Raw genomic sequence first — 22,884 nt, 5'->3', positions numbered from 1 at the left:
TTTTCACAAACCCTAAGGTCCAGTGAAGTTCAGGAGAAAAAAAAAAAAAAAACAGCTTGGGGCCAAAGCAATATATATATGGGGGGTACTTTTTTTTTCCTTTTGGTCTTTTTGAATTTTGATGATAAAAGACTCGTTATTTCATTTTTTTAAATGTTTCTTTCAGATTTGCACCAAGATGCAGTTGCTTTTTAAAATGAGTAATTCTCTCTTCCCCAAACTTTCCCTGTCTTACTTGTGTCAATTTTCGGTACTAATGCAAGTAATTTTGTCTGCACATCGATCAGTTTTCTATCCGGTGATGGGTGTTGCTTGTTTAAGTGTTGGTATTCTACTTCCTGACGCTTATGTTTCACTCTCTTCTTCAGATCTCAATTGACTAGTTTAGATTGTTTTCTATAGGGATATACATTGGATTTCTATTGGTTTCCACTTTTCTCATCTAAAGGCGTGTTAAATAATCAATGATATTGTTGCAACAATGATTTCTAGCATTGTTATGTTCTACCAAGGAGATGTCTAGGAAATTTTGTTTTGCCAGAAATTTATTTATTTATCTATTTATTTTTGTTGACAGCTTGTATTAATACTTATATATACTACTAATACAATGTTAATAATTAGGATGGCAACGGGTGGATTTGGGCAAGGTACCCTTCCATTTAAGTCCCCCCACCCAAAATCGTTTAGCCCAAAAAAGAACGTGCAAATCAAACTCCATTAAAACTCTGATGCGATGATCGATTGTTGATTGTGAATGTTTAACACTGATATTGACATAAGAGAGATGTTTTGCTGATAAAATTGACGAGTTACACTTAATCAAAAATCTAACTTTATGAATGTTAAAATGATCGATTGTTGATTATGAATGTTTAACAGTGATTGACGTAAGAAAGAGAGAGATGTTTTATTTGATGAAATTGACGAGTAACACTTGTTCAAAACCGTAACCCTACGGGAATAAACTTTTCGATACATATATACACACACAACAGCATATATATAATTATGTATGTATATATATTGAGAGAGATCTGAATCAGATTTAATGGCTCCAGTGAAAGTGGTAGAGAGACGACGGAGCAAGAAATATCATAGAAGGGCAGAGACAACACTTACCGGAGCACGACGGTGGTCGGGGAAGCTGACAGTGGCAAGCGACTGTGAGGCCGTGAGGGATTCTGTCGTCTCCGCGACTGGTAATGGGAATGTTTGAGCAGTGGGGGATAGGGCTTAGGCGTTAATACTGTTGTAATGAAGCGGGGCGGGCTGCCCCGACCCATCGTGAATTTTTCTTCTCAAAATTTTCTCCCGCCTATGATCTGAACCAAAGGATATTGATCAAATTGTGGCCAGGACTTGCAAATGTGCCAAGTTGAAAACAAATGGCGCGGGACTCGTCAATGCGGGCACACAAACGGGCTAAAACACACTTCACATGTGTGCCACAGGTAATGAGTATGCTTTGGCAGCTAATGGACCCTTATTCTCTTTTCTTAAAAGGGCATATTTTACGAAACGGCCAAATCCCCGATACAATCAGGTTTTTGATCAAATATTCCTAACTTATTTTTAAAAACCCTTAATATTATGAAATTTGATCACATTGCACTATTGTGATTAAATAATTAAACTAACCTTTTGATATATCAAATCAATTAAAATTATTAAAATTAATATTTTACCAATTACAAAAATAGTCTTGGTGACATTTAAGTCACCAAAGCACAAAATGCTGTCAAGTATGTATATATTATATGTATATGTATAAAGGGCATCGTGTGCGTGTTTCAAGTTGACTTTTCTTTCCAATTCTTTATAGAAGAGAATGGTTAGAACATGAAATTTTACCATATCAAAAACATTATCAGAAACTCAAAATGCGTATGACTCTCACACTACTCCTACATTCCATATCTCAGATCTAAGCCGCGAGATGAACTCTCTCTCATCAAATTATATCCAAATGTTTCGCCTTCTGCTCCCCATCCTCCTAACACTCCTCCCTTCGTCTTTTGCCCTCGATTTCCTCTTCAATTCCTTCAATGCCACCGTTGACCTTAACCTCACCAACGACGCTAGGCTCGAGTCCTCCACCATCAGACTCACCAACGACTCCAACCAGTTCTCAATTGGCCGAGTCTTCCACCGATCTCGAATCCAAATGAAACCCACTTCCAATTCCACCACCATCTCTTCTTTCTCCACCTCTTTCGTATTCTCCATCTTGCCAGAGGTCAATTCCAGTCCCGGCTTCAGCCTCGCCTTCGTCCAATCCAACTCCACCTCACCCCCCAGCGCCATTTCTGGCCAGTACTTCGGCCTCTTCTCCAACCCCACCGTCCCCACCGTCGCCCCCCTCCTCGTCGTTGAATTCGACACCGGCCGAAACCGAGAATTCAACGACACAGATGACAATTACATCGGAATCGACCTGAACAACATCGAATCGGAGGTCACGGTTAGAGCTGGGTACTATAGCTCCACTAATAGTAGTGATCTCATCCCTATAGATATGCGAAATGGGTAAAACATACATACTTGGATTGAATTCGATGGATTAAAACCCAGTCCCTTCCAATCCCTCTGATTGCAAGTGTTTGTCAACCCCTTCCCATCCCTCTGATCGCCCCTTCAAATTCTTCATTATTATACATATACATATAATATATACCAACCAAATAAAGAATTTCGTGAAATGGGTTTGATCAAACGACTATGTTTAGTGCCAATATATATTTACACACAAAATGCGTTTTGTGCTTTGGTGACTTAAACGTCACCAAGGCTTTTGGCTTTTTTAATTGATTTGGTATATTAGAAGATTAGTTTCATCATTTACTCACATAATTGGTGCAATGTGATCGAATTTCGTAGTGTTGGAGGTTTTCTAAAGTAGATTAGGGGTATTTGATCAAAAACCTGATAGTTATTGGAGGTTTCGTGAAATTTGTCATTTCTTAAATTGCAATTAGTCTCGACGGCTCTTTTGATAGACAATTAAGGCTTGTTTGGTTTGTAATTATAGAAACAGTTTTTTGTTCTTTTGATTTATTTTTCTGAAAACTTTGAGAAAAAATTTATGTTTTAAAAAAATTGAAAACAGAAAGTTGTACAAAAAATTCTCCTTGATTCAATTTCCTGAAAACTCAGTTATAAAAAAAGTTATCTGAAAAGTATTTTTTGTTCTCTGAATTCTTAAGAATTATTTTCAGAATTACAAATCAAGCATGCCCATAATATCTTTTATAATTCTCTAAAAATTGTTCTCTCCCAGAAGAATTACAAACCAATCATTCCCTTAATGACTCACGTTCTTTCTTTCTCTCTATGTATTATATATACATGCATCTACAAATTCGCTACGTCTCTCCAAAAATAAAGTGGCCAAAATCATACTCGCTGACTGAGTTGGCCACAAATAAGGAGAGCCACACCAACCCATTAACACTATACATTTACAAAATAAGAAAAATGTGAAACACATTGAATCTTTTCAAAGACCTTGAGCAAGGGAAGCTCATGTTAGTGCACTACAAATCTATTGAAGTGATTGAAAGAAATATGCAGATTTTGACAAGAGCCCATTTTTATTTTATTTTTCTTTTTGTTACGAGTGATTGCAAGCATGTTTTTTCTTTTTGTTACAAGTGATTGCATGCATGTGTGCGCTTGATTTTCTTTCCTCCATTCCACAGTAGTAGTATTCTCTTGAACACGGGCAGAACTGATACTAATAGAGTGCAGGTCCCACAAACCTTGTGATACATAAAGTCCAGTCATATTCAAATATAGTGATTCAATCATGAAACTATGGCCCGAGCCTCATTTATCGAGTCTCCGTACAAGTGTAATGGGTTTGAAGCACATTCTGTGATGCCCTATTTGATGAATTTATAATGACATCTTACTAAAGTACATAATCCCAATACATGTACCCTTTTATATCTGGATTGTATTAATACAACTTGCCAAGAAAACTTAGTGTAAATGGAAAGAACATTCTAGTCCAATCACAAAGGTAGCTGTGACAAATACACACACATGATCCATACCTTTGCTGCTAATGTCCACAACTACAGAACAGTCACAGATGACAGCGGGCAGACACCATAACAACAAGCTCTGCAATTCGACAACGACGACCAATTCAGCTACAGCCACTGCAAAGAAAACAAGTATACGAACTTGTGCAGATGCAATGCAGCGAAAAGCCCCAGATTTCATCAACTAAATAACTGCACTTGAAGGCCCAAGTTCATGAGCATAAATGAGGAACCATCTCAAGCTACCTATGCTGCTTTAACAATTAGCGCAAAAAAATGACATGCAACATTTTTTCAATCTCCTGAACATGTAGGTAAAACAGGTACATCATTCACTGGAATGAATACTCCAGTCAAAAAATGCTCCACTCACAACAACATAGTAAATATAGAGGAATACGCCAAAATTACGTGTTTGAGAGGCAGAAATGGAGAGAATGAAATTTTCTCTTGATTTTATTCCAGTAGTCCAAGGTACAAGGACCCATTGCTACAAAAAGAATAAAGAACCCTAGCAAGGGAAGCAGCAGACTTAAATCAAAAGTAGGCTAACTTAAATGCCCACTTTCCTAGCAATAATTGATTTGACTGTTAGAAAAAAAATTTACATCAAAGTCAATAACCCAAAATCTAACTTCTGATTGCAGGAAGATTCTCCGGCCAAAGATGGAAAAACACCTGGCTTGAGAACCCCACCATGGGAATGCCCCAATTTGAGGCCTGCACAAAGAATATATATATATATATATATATATATCTTCATCTAAACTTGTTAAGTTTCCGTGTTGTTAGAACCCCATCAAAGAAAACCATGTTAGCAAAGTTAGGTTCTAGAAAGTGCTCCAGGGGGCTGGCCAACTGGTGATCTACTCAATGCAACCTGCTCTCTGACCCTAGAAATGAAGGGCCTCTGACTTTCAGACGCTTTGGCCCAACCTCTTTGGGGGGTGATTCTCTCACTGCCTTTCCCAAATCCTGGTGGAATCTATCGCTTCTGAGGTGTTCTCTATGGTTACTCCCTGCATCCTCACTGGTCACTTTCTTAAACTTAAAGGTGATGGGAATGGTAGTTCCTCTGGCAAACCTGTCCATCAAACCACTGTCTGGAGCTTCTTTAGAATAAGTTACATTGGCACTCAAATCATGGCTAAAATCTCCAGTGGTAGAACAATCTGATGACATCAGTTGTCCACATCTTCCTTTAAATTGGAGTTTCTTTAGTCGTTTAAGGCCCTGTGGGAAATTTTTTTACTCGCATTAGTAAAACTTGTGAAGGGCCAGAATGCATTAGCATAGAACAAATGAAATATAAGTATCAATCAATAAAGAATGCATTGAAAAATAGAATCAATTATATGGATGGTGTTAGCAAACTAAACACCAAATTAGAAGTGGCTGGATGACAAATTTCTATTGAACTGGCACCATTCTCAACACATTGACAAATTTGTTTTACAGTTACATTACAAAATGAAGTGTTGGAAGTTGTTTAAGATGTTCCAAAGTTACATGGCATTACAGCTAATTGAATGGATACAACTGGTAGCACTTCATAATGTAGCTTCTATACAATTTATACCAAAAATGTCAATGAACCCGAAGACGATTGCATCAAAAGTGAAAACACAGCCCCAGTTGGTCATATTATCTTCATACCAAATATACAAACGTTTTTGCACATATTTATCTGCAAAAAGCAACAATGTGTGCCAACAAGAACTCACTGAGGGTCGTGGAGATTCTGAGGCTTTAAAACTAAAGACGGTTGTTAAAATTGAAAACAAATTTGATCAACTATCACTGGTTTTATATAAACATACAAGTCCGGGCTTCACCCAGTGGCCTAGTTGGTAGAGTGCCCAGCTCCCCCAGCGGGTGTACCCGTGTTCGAGTCCCCCTCCCCCTAGTTTGCAATGATAAATATATATATATATATATATATATATATATATACATATATAAACATACAAGTCCTGTTACCCACGCGCACACACACATATGTACATTGAATAAATTGATATGGACCAGCAAAGGTTGTAACCCGGTGGGTATCACCTCAACTTCCCAAAGTGGAAGGCTGAGGGTTCAAGTCCTCATAGGGACAAATTCTGAGGGTGTTATTTGCCAAGACAAAATAATAATTATTAATTGGCATGGAAGCACACCCTTTTCAGCTGACATAAACTTTACACAAGCAAGATAGCAACAATTTCATTGTCATTGACTCAACCCATTAGCAATTTCGGGTCTTTCCTCCTACACTTGATTTTAGGTACAAAGTTGATAAAGGTATTCTTCATTATGTTCCTCCAACTCTGACTTTCTTTTACTTGCTTAATGTATTCGACTTCCATAACCACCAAAAATTTATCCTACTATATGAAGAGAAGAGAAATTCACGCTTTGTGGCAACTAAACAGAGTCTTCTCCCCTACATTCCCAATGAATTGCCACTAATTTACATAGAGGTTTGCCTTGTTGTTAGAAACAAGGGAAAAAGTAAAAAGAGTAAAAAAAAATAAAAAATCTAGATAGGAAAAAAATGACTTACTTCACTCACAAGTTTCTTCTCATTTCATCATTGTTTTATATGGAATGACTTTCTGGTTTATAAGTTCCAAACAGAACCCCACCCCCACCGGAAAAAAAAAAATAATAAATAGAACCGACTTCTCAAATGATTCACTGTTTACTTCAACAATGAGAGCCACAAGACACATTAGCGAGCTTCTACAAAGAAGAACTCTTATACTGAATACTCTAGATAAGGCACGAAATTGTATCAGTCCATTCTAATCTCGATTTTCCTCAACTGCCAAGCTTGTCTTAAAGTATAAGTGCCATCTTACCCACACACGAAACAATTTTCAGATAAAAGAATAAAAGATGCAGGGTGCCTTATGAAAAGTTGGTGGCCAGAATCCCTGATCTTTCCACATTTCAAAATCAATCACCAGTATATTGCCACATCAGACCACAGTGAAGGACTGGAACCCATGATAGCATGCCTCCTACTAAAAAGAGTGCCTGAATTAGAAGTCATTGCTAAAATGTGTGGGACATCCTATGATTTTTATAAAAATGGATGAACACGTCATATCAAAAATTAACATTTTAGCTATCGAACAACTAAAACCAAGTTAAGGTGCTGCTAATGCTATTCTGGTGCTGACAAGGAAAAAGTTTAGGGAAAAAAAGGGTCACAGCCACAAATAAAAAAATATCTAGATTTAAAGGGTAAAGAAAAACTAAGCTCAACAAGGGGAGTGGGAGAGGGTATTAAAATTCATGCCACCCGCAACGTGCTTTAGTCAGACTATACCCTAGTTGCCTTGCAAAGCAAATAACTTACTCTTTTCCTACACAACATTATCACTTCCCAGGCTTTATAAAATAATGCATGATATATTACATATTACATAACATAAGCCTTTAGAGAAACAAAAAAAAAAACAATTAGTTAAGAAACATGCTTGAAGAGGAATGACATCTTCTGCAACTTGAATAACTTAAACAACCCAGTCAACTTTGGTCAGATTGATCCTGTGCTCAAGAGAGCATTGTTCCATACTCTAACAAATGTCAAAATACCGATAATTCATATTACCTTAGTACATAAGAAACTAAAGTCAAACATTACAGTCATTTGTTTCTTTCTATTCTATGAGAAATTTCTTTAATTATGCAAGATTGAGTCTATTGGTAGTATACCATATAGAATCAGCTTTAGCACGTCTTCAATTAATCTGCTCACTTAAAAAAAAAATTGTTTTCTATCTAGTTTCTCATGGAAAAAATTTAAATTCAAGGGCACAAAGTAAATTCTAGGGCATGCTTTGGGGAAACAATAATCTTTTCCATGCTGGCAAATACGTCAATCGCTATAAAGGTAGGAACATTAACATGAGACAAGATAATCAAGATTTCACTCAACTTCAGCCCTATCAGAAGATCATCAGAAAACATCCAGGAGGCGAACAAGCCAACCTCCATTCATGATAGAGCATTTTTGATCTTCAAATTGAGCTCTAACTCAATTAAGCTCAAAACATTCTTGGTGCCCGTCTCCATATTAATTAATTTGTTTATTTTTTAATATAATTTAATTTAAAATAAATTTAGTTGAATTAAATGAATAATCTAGTATTAGTGTCCTGAACTGGATAACTATATTTTATAAGGAAATTAGGTAACAGTAGGTACAAAACCATATACGTTTACATACAAAAATAAAGCACCTGATGGTTATATCTAATACAACTTGGAGACTTAAGAATTTAGGAGCTAAATATCTTGATAGAGACCCACTAAAAGTTACATCCATGTTTCCACATAATGGAGAAGTTAGCCCCGATATCTCCATGTGGTAGATTACTACTAAGAGAAAGAGAGAGAGAGAGAGAGATGCTAGAAGGGAAGAGAAAGACCACAGAACGTGAAAGAGAGAGAAGGCAAGAAAGAAAAAAAGAAGAATTCTCTACAAGGATTTGAGGTATGATTTTATTCTCTCATCTTTACATATATGTTGGATTTTGCTATTTACATGTTGATATCATACCTTTTGAAAATAAAAAACATGATTATTGCAATTGGATTTAATGGAAATTATGTATGTGCTATATGGTGATTAACATGAAATTTTAATTTGAAAACATGTACGAAATCCATAATTGTTTCAAATTGTTGTAATAAATGAATTTACTAAAAAATTGACTCATGGTATGTGGGATATTTGCCAGGGTTCATGATAGCAGAAACCTGATTACAACTAAACAGTTGAGTGCCTGTTACACAGGATGTACAACCACCACGTGGGGTTCATAGGAGGGATGCCACCTGCAGAAGGGATCTTTTACCACATGAAAATAAAAAACATGATTATTACAATTGGATTTAATGAAAATTATATGCTATATGGTGAATTACATGAACTTTTAATTTGAAAACATGTACGAAATCCGTTAATTGTTTCAATAAATGGATTTACAAATTTTTTTGACTTTGGTTGTGGTGGGCATTTGACAAGGTCCGTGATGGCAGATACCTTACTGAGAGCTAAACGGACAAGTGGCTGTTGTACACAAAGTACACAACAATGTGGGGTTCATGGGGGGGATGTCTTTCAATGTCACATAACACATGCAAGAGACTGGTTAATTAGTGAAAGGAAAATTAAAAATAATTTTTACTAAAAGAGATGGTTTTTGAATAAAAATTGAATCCATTTGTGTATTGTTGTATGAATTTGGGATGACTGGTTCCTACTGGGCTACCCAAAGTGATGCAGGAGCATCAACGAGGCTCTCCAAGACTAATCAAGCCCACTAGCCAACTAGGCTTGGATTCTAGTTATCTTGGGGTTTTAGTTATTTGCTTATTTTCTATATGTCTTATTTGATTTTTATGTTTTATGTTATTTGGTAGATGATAGTTATAGTCCTAGTCTTTATAAATGGTCATGTGACTGTAATGTGATTTTTTTTAAGTACTTTGGAGAGTTAAGATTTATTAGTTATTGAAGTAAGCAAAGGCCAGGATGCTAGGGCTGCTGTAACCCTAGTATAAATAGTCTATTAAGAGACTTTGTATGCAATTTTTATTCCAGAAAATCAGATTTAGAGTTTCTCTAGGTCTCTTTGCCCTATAACTCACCTATCTACGTTCCCACTTCAATTCTATTGCTTTATCTCTGTTTTCTGCTTGTTTATTGCTGGAAATCCTTTTCTTTCGTGGTTTTGCACTGTTACAGCTGCCAGACAGCAGCTTATCGCTACTGCCCTGCCCCACAAAGCTCATTCCCAACATTCTTTATCAGATTGGCATGAACAAGGAGAGCAAAAGGAATGAAAGAGAATTGGCATACTAAAAAAAAATCTAGTCAATTCAGTGATACTTCGACTTTTGGGAAACTAGGGATAAATTTAGTTATGAAATATTTGTTTATGGAATTCCTTTTGGTGATTATTTTTGTTACATTTATTCATGTTTTGTAGTTTATGCATTGATACTGTTTGGCATTCCGAACAACTTAGATTTTAAAATTCATAACTTCCTACAAAAAAAGTCAATTTAATTTGAAACAGGTTGGATTTATTAGCTAAGAGAGACATTACTACCTTATAGTAAAATTTAATGAATTTTAAACAAGGATTTCTGTTTTTGGTGAATTATGCAATGTGGCACAACTGCAGTTATGTTATGAACTGTGCTGCATATTAGTAAACTTTATTGAATTATTTTAAGGAGCTGAGAATATTACCATTTATATATGCTTTGAAAGCTTAGAAAATCTATTTTCTGAAAATGAAAATATCGAAAATAGATTAAAATTAAATAACTCCCCAAATTAAAAAAAGACCAATAGGCATTTCCTGGCAGCAAGCATGTGCCAACTTTGAAATTGATAAATAATTATTAAATGGCATTTCTGTACAGTTTAATTATTTTTCCTAATACCATAGATGTTTGTAGTATTCGAGAATAACATTTCACATAAATTTAGTGAATGGTTTTTTAGATATTAATTTTTGAAGACAGAAAGGTTGTTCTGGACAGTTTTGTTGGGAATTTGTTTAAACTTGGAACTAGACCGTTCAGTTTGTGTTAAATGATGCAGTTATGATTGTTAATCACCCCTCAGGTAAAACTTATCACGAGGTTCAGAATGTGAAACAAGAGTACATCACAAACCAATATAAAAGGGATCGAATCAGATGACCTTTAATAGAAGCCCATTAAGATCATTCCTAAGTGAATGCATGCCAAGTATCCTTGTTTAGATCTCCTTAATTTCACATCAAGATAGACTAACATACTACTCTATTAAGCTTGTTTAGAACCTTGCTGAAAGTCATATGCTGTCTGAAGGAAAGTTGAATCAGAAGAAACAATTATAATGATAGTAAATGTGGAGTGCATACTCTTTGGCAACGTTTAAAGTATATAATGAACCTGCAATGATAGTAATTCAGAAAATGCAATCCTGTAGATTCTTCGTATCTCTCAGAAAAAGGAAAAACAAAAAATTAAATTCATTGTCTGACAAGAAGCTATGCTAATTAGAGTGAAAAGTCAAATAACTGTCTTGCTACTTCCCAATTGGTGGAAGACTTTATCAATGGGTCTTCCAATTTGTTAATAAGGCATATCTTGTCTAAAAAATTACTTAAATGATACCTTTATTTCAATGTCTTCCATCTACTTTACTTTTGACTGGCGGAGTTCGAGGTTCACAAAAATAATTAAAACAAAGGGCCTCGAATTGTCACAGGGTTTACAGTCAGTCTATTTGTGAACAATTTCCTGTTCATATAACTTTCATAAATCTAAAGGCATTTTCAAGTTTTATGGTCTAGATGAAGTTTTCCTTCAAGAGAGCGAATTTCCAATCCTAAGAAAATCCTAGAAAAGGAGAAACTGAAATTTTGGTTGGTTACATTAGGACTAGTCTAGAATGCACATAGGTACAGTCAATCCACTCAATCCAAATAGTGTAAAATCTAGACGGTTAAGCTTGTGTTAGTCCCAAGTCAGGCAACTGATGATAATATATTCTTTACCATCTCATAACAATAAAAGTTTGTTTTTGATAATGAAAGAAATGAATATAGTAAGAGCATTTTGTGTGAGACTACTAATAAGTTCTAAAGTCACCAACAAAGAAAAAGAAAACATACTAGAAAAAGAAATGGGTGTCTATCTAAATCCATAAGGGGAGATTATCTGGATGCTTAAGAAATCCTAAGACTGAATCCAAGACAATCAGCATCACATGCTGAATAGAAATTAAGCATCATAATAATAATGAGAAAGTGGATGCCAGTAATACCTGGTGTTCAATTTTTGGCAATATGGCATCATTCACATTTCTTTGCACCACTTTCATAGAAGAACGCCGTTTGACCCTAAATATCTCTGAATCAGACTCATCACTTTCCTTATCCACGATGGGCCTAAGCTCTGATTCTTGAAGATTAAATTGACGAGTACCCAAACTCTCATAAGTGAGAGAGGATAGCAAAGATTCGGAGTCATGGTGAGGTGCTTCTTTAGAAAACTTTGTAGATACAAGATCTCCTAAACTTGGGTTACCATTCCGCCGTACCTGCTGCAAAGATAAGAAAAACAATAAATTTAAATCAGAAAAAACAACACTTCTTATGAAGTGCTTATTTCCTAGAACAGTGACAAAAAGTGTGGCTACATGTGGATCTTACATCGTTGGCTATAGAAAAGCTTTCAGATTGTTCAAGAAAAGAACAAAGCGTTGATGCAGCACAAGAAAGGGAATCATCTGATTCTTCAGCTTTAAAATTTTCTGAACCACTTCTCAACATAGGTTCACCCCGAGAAACACACTCAGGCTTTTGGGACTGATACTGATTTTTAGCAATCTCCAGGTCCAGTTCAAAGTTTATCACACAGTATGGAGTGTATCCATCCTCTTCAACTCTTGGAAACATATCTGATAGAAGAAGCAAGTCATCACCACTTCCACATTGTTGCTGAACCTTATATCCTATGCCTTCTTCTTGCTCAAACTTCTTGGCTGCAGATTCCATATCTGAAATATCCTCCCTCAAAAACAGAGTATGATTGCCCCCGCAAGGAAAGTCAAGCAACTTGATCTCTGGGTTGAACAGACAGGATCAACAAGACTAATCAGCAGGACTCAAAAAAAGAAGGGAAAAGGCAACACTTCAAGGAAAAATATATTTACGCAATTATTGACAACATACCATGACGAAGGCACACAGGATGCAAGTAACAGTTGCAACCAATGTATGCTACATAACAATCACGTTTGCATAGGCTACAGAGAATAGTTCCATGGGAAATTGAAGAAACACCTGTACACGCCCTCGATTTCATTAAACACCAGCGAGCACGGTGCTGGAATCGCATCAAATTTACAAAAGAAACCTTAATACTAATGTGACAGAGCAAGTCTACAGATGAATAATCTGTATCTTCAAGTTCCAACCCTGTATGGAGAAGCATTGCTTCTTTGCAGAGGAGCTCCTCGTGAGGAAGGAGAGGCATCCTGTTAAGAAAGGCATAACGTCGGCTAGCAATTGATCCCAAAGGGAACCAATCACCAATTGCAAAGTTTACTGCCTCGCCACAATTAAAACCTGAATTTAAAGGGAGAAAAAAAATAAAGAAAATTACATAAAAATCATATAGTGATAATCCATGAGAAGAAGAAGAATAGGATGAAGAGGAAGAAAATACAAGAAAAAATGAGAAACTAAGAACTTCATCAAACATATTAATGATATTCTTTTAGTTTAAACCCAGCCTGTCGGACATGCAAGTAGTGAAGAAAAATCTTACCATGACTAAATCCTGCATGATATGCTCTAGGGAAGGTTATTATGAACTCCCCAGGCTTTTGCACTGCCTTGTAGACAGGGACATCATGTTCTACCAAGATATTTGGAGGAAACAAAGTTGTTTTGCCCAAAAGCACATCAAAAGCTCCATCCTCTCCATCAGCCGATAGAATATCATGAGTATACACATGCTTCTGCACCACATTTTCAAAATCCAAAGCTGCATGACCAGGAATCCCATACCAAGTTTTTGCAGCCCCGCAGTGATGATAATTAATACTGCAAATGTATAAGGTAGCATAATATAAATAACATTATACATCAGAACATAAATTAATTATTTATACATACTGCATTATAATTCTTAACACATTGCATTTGAGGAAGAGCAAAATTTACCTATACAAGTAATGATCTTCCACATGCCAAGCAAACATACTAAATAGCATCCCGATGTAAAGCATTGGTTCAGTAACGCCCTGAAAAACAAACACAATATTAGTCAAAACCAGAAGGAATCTACAACCAAGAAAGGATCGGTTATCTCACTACCGGAATTGTTGTTTCTAGAAGACGTAAAGTAGACTTGGGCAACCGAGAAAGTTTCTGAAATCACAAAAATAAACAATGCACTAGAATTAGATAATGAAGCAAGGTTAAAAAAAAAAAAATTTGCTAGGACAATCGCATTAGAAAATTAGAGTTAGATGATGATTGGCGACAGAAGAAAAAATACAAAGTATCAAAGTTGTGTAACCCCAGCAAAGTGGGGAGGGGGAATGGAGAGAATAGATTTTAAAAGGAAAATTTGAAAGATATAGAAGACAAGATGAAAAAAAGGAGGGGAAGATGAAAAAAGAGTTGGAAATTACAATTTGCAGGGAAAATAATGAACAATATACTACATCAGGAAAGTAAATGCTAAACAAATGAGAACACACCCAGAAAATTGTCGTAATAGCATGGTGGACACCTTATTCAACATCAAGATGAAAAAAGAAAAAAAATTATACCCAGAAAAGCACAAATATATATACATAAATATAAATAAATACGTAGTACCAAAAAAATTAAAGATATGACGTCCAAATTTGCAATTTAAATTCATAAAACCTACAGGAAGAGGACAGCCAGATATTAACACCAAGCATATTCTGTTCTTCTCTTAGTCGAAGATTTGCCTTGGTATCATGTTAAATTTTCTGACAAAACCTCCATCAGAAGAAACCATAAAAAGGGAAGAAAAGGGGTAGCAAAATCAACACCTTAAGGTTACATTTGCTTTTTCCAAGCTGATCACTGGGAGAAGATGAGAAGGCACTCCCATCAACATCACATGCATATTCAACACTTTCCGTCTTTCCACAAGCTATTTCATGCCAAAATTCTTTTTCCAAGTATGTGGCAGGAAGACATCCAGAACTACAATATCTACGTGCAAAAACCTTGTTCGCCATTTTCTCGAAATCACGAAATGTATAATTTCTGAAAATATAACACTCCTACTCAAATCCTGAAGATATATATCCATTGAAAAATCCCTATCTCAATTCAACAAGAAACTCACCTCCCACTCATGAAGAAAGTGACCTTATCATCGGAATCCCACTCAGCAAGACGAAGGGGTTGTACTCTAGTTGTAAACTTAAAACCTGCTTTCTCTTTCATCAATACTATACCAGCAGGAACAGAAGCACTCAAAGGGGAAACAATCTTGCATATACCTGAAGAATGGAAGAATAAATTCAAAGAGGAAGAAGAGGTAACAATTCCATTAATACAATATTTGATCAAAGCAGCATGGTAGCATATACTTCAGAAACTAAATCAGATGAACTGAAGCAACTATAAAGACAGAAGGAGAGAAGTTATTTGAATCTAGAAATCACACCACGCAATAACAGACAACATAAAGTGGAGAATGCCATTCACTGAAGTAAAATTATGTAAGTACTTTCAACAAAGAACAATGCATTGAAGCGTTCATAAGCTTGGAAAAATTATGTATATACACACAAAAATGTGAATGAAAAGTGGGACATTACAGATTAGATAAGCCGAAAAATATTTTGGAAATAAGTAGATGCTCAAATTAGAGAAAAACCAAAAGAAAAGAGGATGTAACATAATTTGGAGGAGAAGAAAGCGAAAGAAGATGTGTGCTGCCAAAAGTGAAGGTATGGCAAAAGAAGAAAAAGAGAGCCTTCGTTGAAGTAATCCATATCAGCAGGCATGTTTGGTGAACTATTGCATGTAAAATATGCATGAAAGATATTTGACATAAAATATCTCAAATACCTGAAAATCAATATATTTTTGGTATGTAGGCCAACAACAATATAATCAAAACAGGCAAAACCAAATATAAGCATATCCAATGATCAATGGACATCATACATCAGTTAAGCATATCCAATGATTAAAGGACAACATATATCAGTAAAAACATCCAACAGTATCTTTACATGTGTTTCCTTCTATAGTAAAATGAACTAGCATTTTGGATCTGTATCCAAAAACAATTTCTAATTTAACCTGAGCTCAACTTTGTAAAATAAGAACAGTGAATTTTACAAACTATGCTGCTCTCTGTTGATCTGCGAAACAGAAAATTTTCTTTAAAAGGTTCAGGGAAAAGACAACCAAAACTCAACCAAACTCCCTGACAATATTTTCAGGAAACAAAAAGAAAAGAAAAGAACTTAGGAAATGGAACCAAAAGCATCGAACAATTCTTAGACGGTGAAATTGCAGCTCATTTTTCTTGAGAACTTCAAATTCTAGAACTGATATACTATCAGAATAATAAATTACTTGAACAGATAAAAAATGATAAGGGACAATACCATATCTTGAAGCTTCTGGAGCTATCATTTGAAGATAAGCCAAAGGATCCTCAAACTCCTCTTTACTCGGAAAGAATACAGGACACTCTGGAATTTTATCAGTCCATTCTAGATCATTTATGTCAAATTTAGCAACCTTGTGCTTTAAAAAGACATCCTTCTCATTTGAAGCACCACCAGATCTAGAAACTGTATCTGCACTGCCATGTAACCTCATACCACATGATTCTGAAGCTCGTAAAGCATCTCCTCCACTCCTAGGCATCATGTTAGAGACATATACCGAATCTGCCACAGCTTCTGGCTTCATACGCTGAAGCCTTTTACGCTTTAGAAATTCTAATTTAGCCTGTCTGGAGGAACAAACCCTTCCTTCCACCTGTCAAAAAAGTAAGCATACAAAGCTCAGATCAAACATCAAAAGATTGGATGTCAGAAATATACAAGAGCATAACTTCCTTTTCCTTCCACGCCTTTTCCTTGAAATGTTAAAGAAGATAGTATACTCGGATTGTATTATTTAAGTGCTTATTTATTAAAAAAAAATATTCGGATTAAATTGTCAACTTAATCCCAACTAAGGTGCATATCAACTCGGAATTGACTTATTGCACCAACATCTAATTGCAATGTTAAAGCCACAACATATCATATGAAGCTACCAACATATATAAAAAGCTGGATACATCCCTGGAGTCGATGTGCAGTAACTGATGTAAGATGATAAAATAAAATTCTGCCAATAATTCCAGAGAAACTTCAAAAAGAAAATCAACAATAGGAATCTTCAGATTGATCCATCAAATTTCAATTTTCAACCAACAAAAAGATTTTATAATGATTACCTACTTAAGTAGTCCAACTTGATGATGTTCAATTTAAGTCAACTCAACTCATCCTTTTCCTAATTATTTGGTATCAGCTACATTCCCCTTGTCTAGAATGATTACTTCAGTCAAAACCATATGTCATCATATCCTTTCTTACTATCTCAACCTTTGTCAGTCTTGGTTTTCCACTCCATCCCATAGACATACACAGGGACGGACTTACGTGGGTGGAATTTCTTTTATTTCTATTATATACCTACAATTTTTGTTAAAATCCTAAAACTTCACCACTATTTTTTTCAAATATAAATACTTTCCCAAATTTACTTATCAAAAAAATATATATATATAAATACTTTCCCCCTCTAAAGAGTAATCAACACTCTCTCTCTTACTCACCCTCTCCCACTCTCTCTCCAATTTTATTGTTATAGTTCCAAAGAAAACAAAATCTTATTTAAACAAATAAAGTTTACCTTTCTTCTATAGCTTGTTTGTAGTTTTTCCGCTTTTTCACAGGGAAAAAAACTTTTTTGTTATTTTAATTTTGAATGTCTATCTTTTAATAATTGTATAGATGGCCCTGCAAAATAATAAAAATACCGTTGATCTTTTAATTATAAGTAGCAAATAGGTGTCAGAAGTGGTATTTGAACCCAATACCCTTGATCTTAAAACCCAACACAAAGACGAAGAGAGAGAGAGAGAGAGAGAGAGAGATGTATGTTTACGCAACTTGTGTTTCTGAAAGCTGAGAACTCAACTAATACAATTATAAATGTATTGAATTGAAATATTATCAATCAACATTTATACTTTTGTATTTATAACTTGGTTCAAAAAAATATAAAATACTATTATTATTCAAGGTCGCCCCCACTAAAAAAAATATTTGGGTCTGTCACTAGATATATATCACATCACTTTTCCTTATTGGTGTAGTTACTATTTTCACTACACATTGTCGAACCACCCTACTTGATTATTTCTCAGTTTCTCTCCCATGGATGTTACTTCAATTGTTTCACAACTATGTTTATTTCTAATTATATCCATTTCAACATTCACATTTCAACCAAACTTATTATATGAATATGTTGTTTCTTAGCAACCCAACACGTTTCCAATCAAGTATGGTCATTATAAGCCCAACGAAGTCTTTTGGTAGCTCAATCTCCACAGGAGATACCACCTAACAATGATGATGGTCAATGATGGAACCAGGAAAAAATTGAGAGGGAACGGCCTTGAACACAATAAAATAAAATTTCAAACTACCATCAGAAACACAAAAACAAAAAACAAAAACTTTAAAATTAATAGATATTTTGATTAAAACTTGCTCATACTTCCATTTCAATTAGTTTTTCAGGTAAATACTTTCATTTCAATTATTAAAAGCTAACATATTAGGAAAATTTTAGGTATTTTATATAGATGAAGATAATTTTAATAGGGGCGACCAGTATGTATAGGGTGTTTTATAAATTTACAAAAAAAAAATTAGTAGGAGTATGATTAAAATTTTAGCAAACTTTTAGGTGCATAATAAAAATAAAGAGAGTCAGTGGGGGCTGGCTACTTGATGATGGTGATGATCAGTACTAAAATACATTATTTTTTATTTGGTATAATAATGCTTCATCCGATCAAATAGAGGAGAACTGAAAGGAGGACAAGGTTGAAAAAAATGAAAAATAAGTGAGGGGAAGTCAACCGCCTTTGACTGTTACGCAATGAGGACGCAAGGAAAGAGAGAACAATGCATATATTTTTTTTAACCATTACATTTATACCTTTGCATATAAAACTACCTACCAAAAAAAAATTATTATATAAAATATAGTGGAAGAACAGACAGGTAAACTTACCCCCCCCCCCCCCCCCCCCCCACTCACCAAAAACAGAAAAATGAATTTTCCTTATTTCTTCTATTCCTGTATTATATCCACTTTACGTGAATTGATTTTAATGCTCCCATAGGGATTTACTCCCCTTCACTTTTCCAGCCCCGGCAAACAGTGGATAATGTATCCACCCACTCCCTTTTTTCTCCTCTCAGTTATCCTTCCTAAACATAGCATAGCAATGCAACCACTACTTGGTAACTAATTAAAATGACAAATACAACCCATTTAGTTGACTTTCAAATGCAGCATTTCAGAGACGGCAGAGTACTAACGACATAGTTAATGATTTGATGTCTGTCAAAACACAGCATGAGTGGTTCCTTAAAAAAAACAGTAATCAGCATTTTGTGCACTGAGCTACAGGCTACAGCAAAAATAGAAGGGTGGCATTTAGGGGGGAAAAAATAGAAGGGTGGCGTTCACTGTGTGTAATAATCAAATCAGAAGTCAGAACATGTACATCTACTTATTGCTGTGAAACTAATGAAAGACCAAATATATATACATACATGACACTGAAACTAACGGAAGAATCACCTCAACTAGCAAAATTCATTTGAAAAGCAAAAAATTAATTCAAAAGATCAAGAACTGGCAGTTAGAAACAAGAAACAAATGACAAGTATTATGCCGCAGAACAAGATCTTAAAGTAAATTGGATTCAAAGGTCCTTCCTAGATGCTTATAGGCAGAACATAATAATGGTACGTGAGGGAATTGCATCAACAGGCACATGCATAATTTCTCCAAATTTTCAACTAAATCAGTGAATTAATCATAGAAATGAGGCAAATTAACCACATTGTTTCTGAGACACCCTGAATTCCATGTAACTCATGCAGATTGAAACATATGATGCTGTATGTCAATTTCCAAGTAATAAATGCAGATTAAATCATATGATGAAGGCATCACAGTAGTCCAAGTAAACGGCAAGAAGAAATCATCTGCTGACTAACAATACTGGCAGTGCAATATCCATGCTCATGGTGCTGCACCAAATTTCATGCCTCGGTAATCCTTGGCCTATGATGATTGGAGGGAAGGAAGGGGAAGGGATGGAGGAGAAGAGTGGTGGAGCAGTCTTCCATTGTTTGGTAGAGAGAGGAAGAGGGGAAGGATGGGAGGAGGGGTGAAGCATCCCTCTGGGCCCAATATTTTGCTTACGACTATGCAGAGTTCTATGTTTCCAGTAAATAATCTCCTGGGCCTGGTCGCTAAAAGTTGCGACCGTGAAAAATTAAATATTTGTTGGATAAAGTCAAAAAGAAAAGTGTATTGGTTTTCTAAAAAACAAAAATAAGGATGACCTTCCCCATCCCTCCCACCCAACCAATCAAAAGGAAGGAGTGGAAACCTCCCTTCCCTAGTGATGCCTCTTCCATCCTTCGCCTCCTATCCCTTTCATTCATTTTTCCATCCATCATACAAAACATACCATAAGGGACCTCATACAAATAACTATATATCTCTACCCATCTAGAGAAATCAAAGGGTAGTATGCGTCAGTCGGTAAATGAGTATTATTAAGATGGCAAAAATATATTAAATCCCAAAGCTGGCATAAGTAATTCAGAAGGAAACGAGTTACACCACACTAGTATTCATTTCTGCTTATGGGAAGTTGTGGAATACAAACAGAGAATTGGTTACAAAATCATTTTCTATATTTCTATAACTTTAGACTTGGATAACAATATATCACTTCTGTGCACATCAATGTAATTCAAAAAATAAACAGATTTAGACTAAATGCTTATTAAACTGGTGGCTTTAAAAATTGATATATACCCTACATATCTGAAGATCAAAATATTATATTAACCAATTAGACCTCATCAATTTCTAGCTGTCTAACAGCAAAAGAAACATGATAAATGACAGTCAAACGGACTCATGATGGATCAGGTATGTAAGATCAAATCACTTTTTGCCATATCAGTGTAAGATGGGGAATTGTGGGGAGTCTCACAAACCAGAAACATTATTTACTACTTCCAATTTTTTTTTTTTTTTTAAAGTCTCAATTTTACCTGAATAAGCACAGATAGGTATAATATAACAAACATATGGGACTTGATTATATTGCACCCAAAAGAATGAAAACCCTTTCATAACACCATTTTGAAGAACATTTTCCTTGATTACTACCGAACACCGTGACCTCTTCTCACTTATCAAAAAAAAAGAAGACCTCTCCTGGCCTGAATCAGAACTACATTTATAAAACCGAAAAAAATATATAAAAATAAAGAAGTGTTTTACCATAAGAAACAACAAATTTACAATTCTCAAATCTACTAAATACACCCACAATTTTCGTCAGAAACATGAGGTGGAATGATCTCTATTTTCTATTATTTTCTATTTTGTTCAGATCAAGGTCAGCGAAAAAATTAATATATATATATATATATAACGATATATATATATATTACAAATTAAAGCAATATACTACTCCGTAATATATATGAGCAGATACATAAATAACGATATGTATCATCTGTAGAAGAGAACTTTGAGAAAACCCATAAAGCATATGCAAATTTAGAACAATGTTGAAAGATCCGAACAACAGAAGAGAACTTAAGAACAAAATGCATCAATTCCTGAATAAAGAACGAACCATTTCATTACGAAGTTCTTCTCTGAACGACTCCGTCTTCTCAATTCGCCGAAGAAACAAACAAAGAAGCAGCCAACAAATAACCGAATCAAAAAATACGAAAAATCCAAACCCTAGACCACAATCTCAGGCATGAACGATCCCAAAAACGCCCTCAGATTCGCCACATTCTCGCGAAACACCACGAACCGAGTCAAACTCAGAGATCGGCCAATTCCAACCAACCGAGTCACCAACTCTACGTGGAGAAAAAGAAAATGAAAACGAATAAGTGAGAGAAGAAAAAAAGAATTTCTCGGCGACACTCCGGAGGGTGTTCGCCGGCGCAGAGGTGGTTTCCCGGCGAATATAAGAGGTTTTCCGACTAGAGGAAGTGATAAGAATTTTTTAGAGAGAGAAAGAGGTAGAGAGAGAGGAAGGAGGAACAGTAGATGGAATCCACAAGTATGCCTTTAGAAAACCGAAAAAGAGAAAAGAGAGGATAATTTATTATAGTTTTATTATATGTATATATGTGTGTGTATTAACGCCGTTTTTTAACCAAATGCCTTTGGAATTACCGAATGAGAATGTACAAACAAGCTGTTTTTGGAAAGAGACAATTTGAGAGGATATGGATTTTAGAAGGAATTTTCAATTTACCTTTTACCAAAAGTATATAATAATTTTTATTGTTTGGAATTGAAAAGTGAAAACAATATAAACATAATTAGATTTTATGAGATTTTTGTATATTGAGATTCCATATAACTATGATTGCATTTCAAATTTATTGTTTGGAATTGCTGACAATAGAAACTATGTAGAGAGGCGATATTGGCAATTCACTTTTCTTCAATTGTATTTTTTTTTTGTTTTTTTCTTTAAAAGGAAATAAGGAGGTCCTTAAATTTATTAATGCACAATCATTTAATTTATAATATCATAACTACCTTTTATAAAACTTTAACTTTTTTTTTACCTTCTTTACTTTTTTTACTCTTTTTTACTTTCTTTACTATTTTTTTTCCCTTTCTTTTTGTTTTATCCAATATACCTAAAGAAAATAATTTATTCCATACTAATAATTTTATTTTTGGACGTCAAAAGAGATAATTTATTCCCTAGTGACTTTTTTATGGTACAATCAAAAGAAATATTTATTTAACAAAATTTACTTTTTTTCAGTCCTGTCAAAAGAGGTAACTTTTTTTTTTGATATTTTTTTATGGGTCCCGTTAAAAGAAATATTTTATTTGATAAAAAAACTTTTTCTTTTTTTTTGGTCTTATCAAGAGAGAATTTTTTT

At 34.9% G+C, this 22,884-nt stretch overlaps 1 protein-coding gene across 3 annotated transcripts; it reads right to left on the bottom strand.

The window, feature by feature from the left end:
- Positions 1-4,478: 4,478 nt before the first annotated feature.
- Positions 4,479-22,059, bottom strand: LOC132303577 (lysine-specific demethylase JMJ13-like). 3 transcript variants are annotated; one of them, XM_059800874.1, is made up of 11 exons: positions 21,597-22,059; positions 16,231-16,609; positions 14,952-15,108; positions 14,650-14,869; positions 13,937-13,990; positions 13,784-13,863; positions 13,386-13,663; positions 12,788-13,183; positions 12,266-12,678; positions 11,878-12,156; positions 4,479-5,282 (listed from the first exon to the last, which is right to left on the bottom strand). In XM_059800874.1, the coding sequence occupies exons 1-11, from the start codon at positions 21,597-21,599 to the stop codon at positions 4,920-4,922; spliced, it is 2,622 nt and encodes an 873-aa protein (XP_059656857.1). In that variant the 5' UTR covers positions 21,600-22,059; the 3' UTR covers positions 4,479-4,919. The 3 variants fall into 3 exon arrangements, with proteins under 3 accessions (XP_059656857.1, XP_059656858.1, XP_059656859.1); XM_059800875.1 differs by having other exon boundaries at positions 11,878-12,153; XM_059800876.1 differs by lacking the exon at positions 13,937-13,990.
- Positions 22,060-22,884: the final 825 nt, after the last annotated feature.

The sequence above is a fragment of the Cornus florida genome, unplaced genomic scaffold, assembly GCF_030987335.1.
Source record: "Cornus florida cultivar Cherokee Brave unplaced genomic scaffold, ASM3098733v1 CherokeeBrave_3.0.0_Hap2_Chr04, whole genome shotgun sequence".
NCBI classification, from domain to species: domain Eukaryota; kingdom Viridiplantae; phylum Streptophyta; class Magnoliopsida; order Cornales; family Cornaceae; genus Cornus; species Cornus florida.
The sequence above is the reverse complement of the archived record's forward strand: the minus strand, read 5'-3'. Positions and strand labels throughout refer to the sequence as shown.

Excerpts from the sequence above, each read along its gene's own strand:
- LOC132303577 (XM_059800874.1), bottom strand. Across the intron at positions 15,109-16,230 it reads TCCAGAAGCTTCAAGATATG|GTATATGCAAGATTGTTTCC; the intron begins GTATTGTCCCTT and ends TCCATTCTTCAG. Across the intron at positions 13,184-13,385 it reads TCATGCAGGATTTAGTCATG|GTTTTAATTGTGGCGAGGCA; the intron begins GTAAGATTTTTC and ends CTTTAAATTCAG.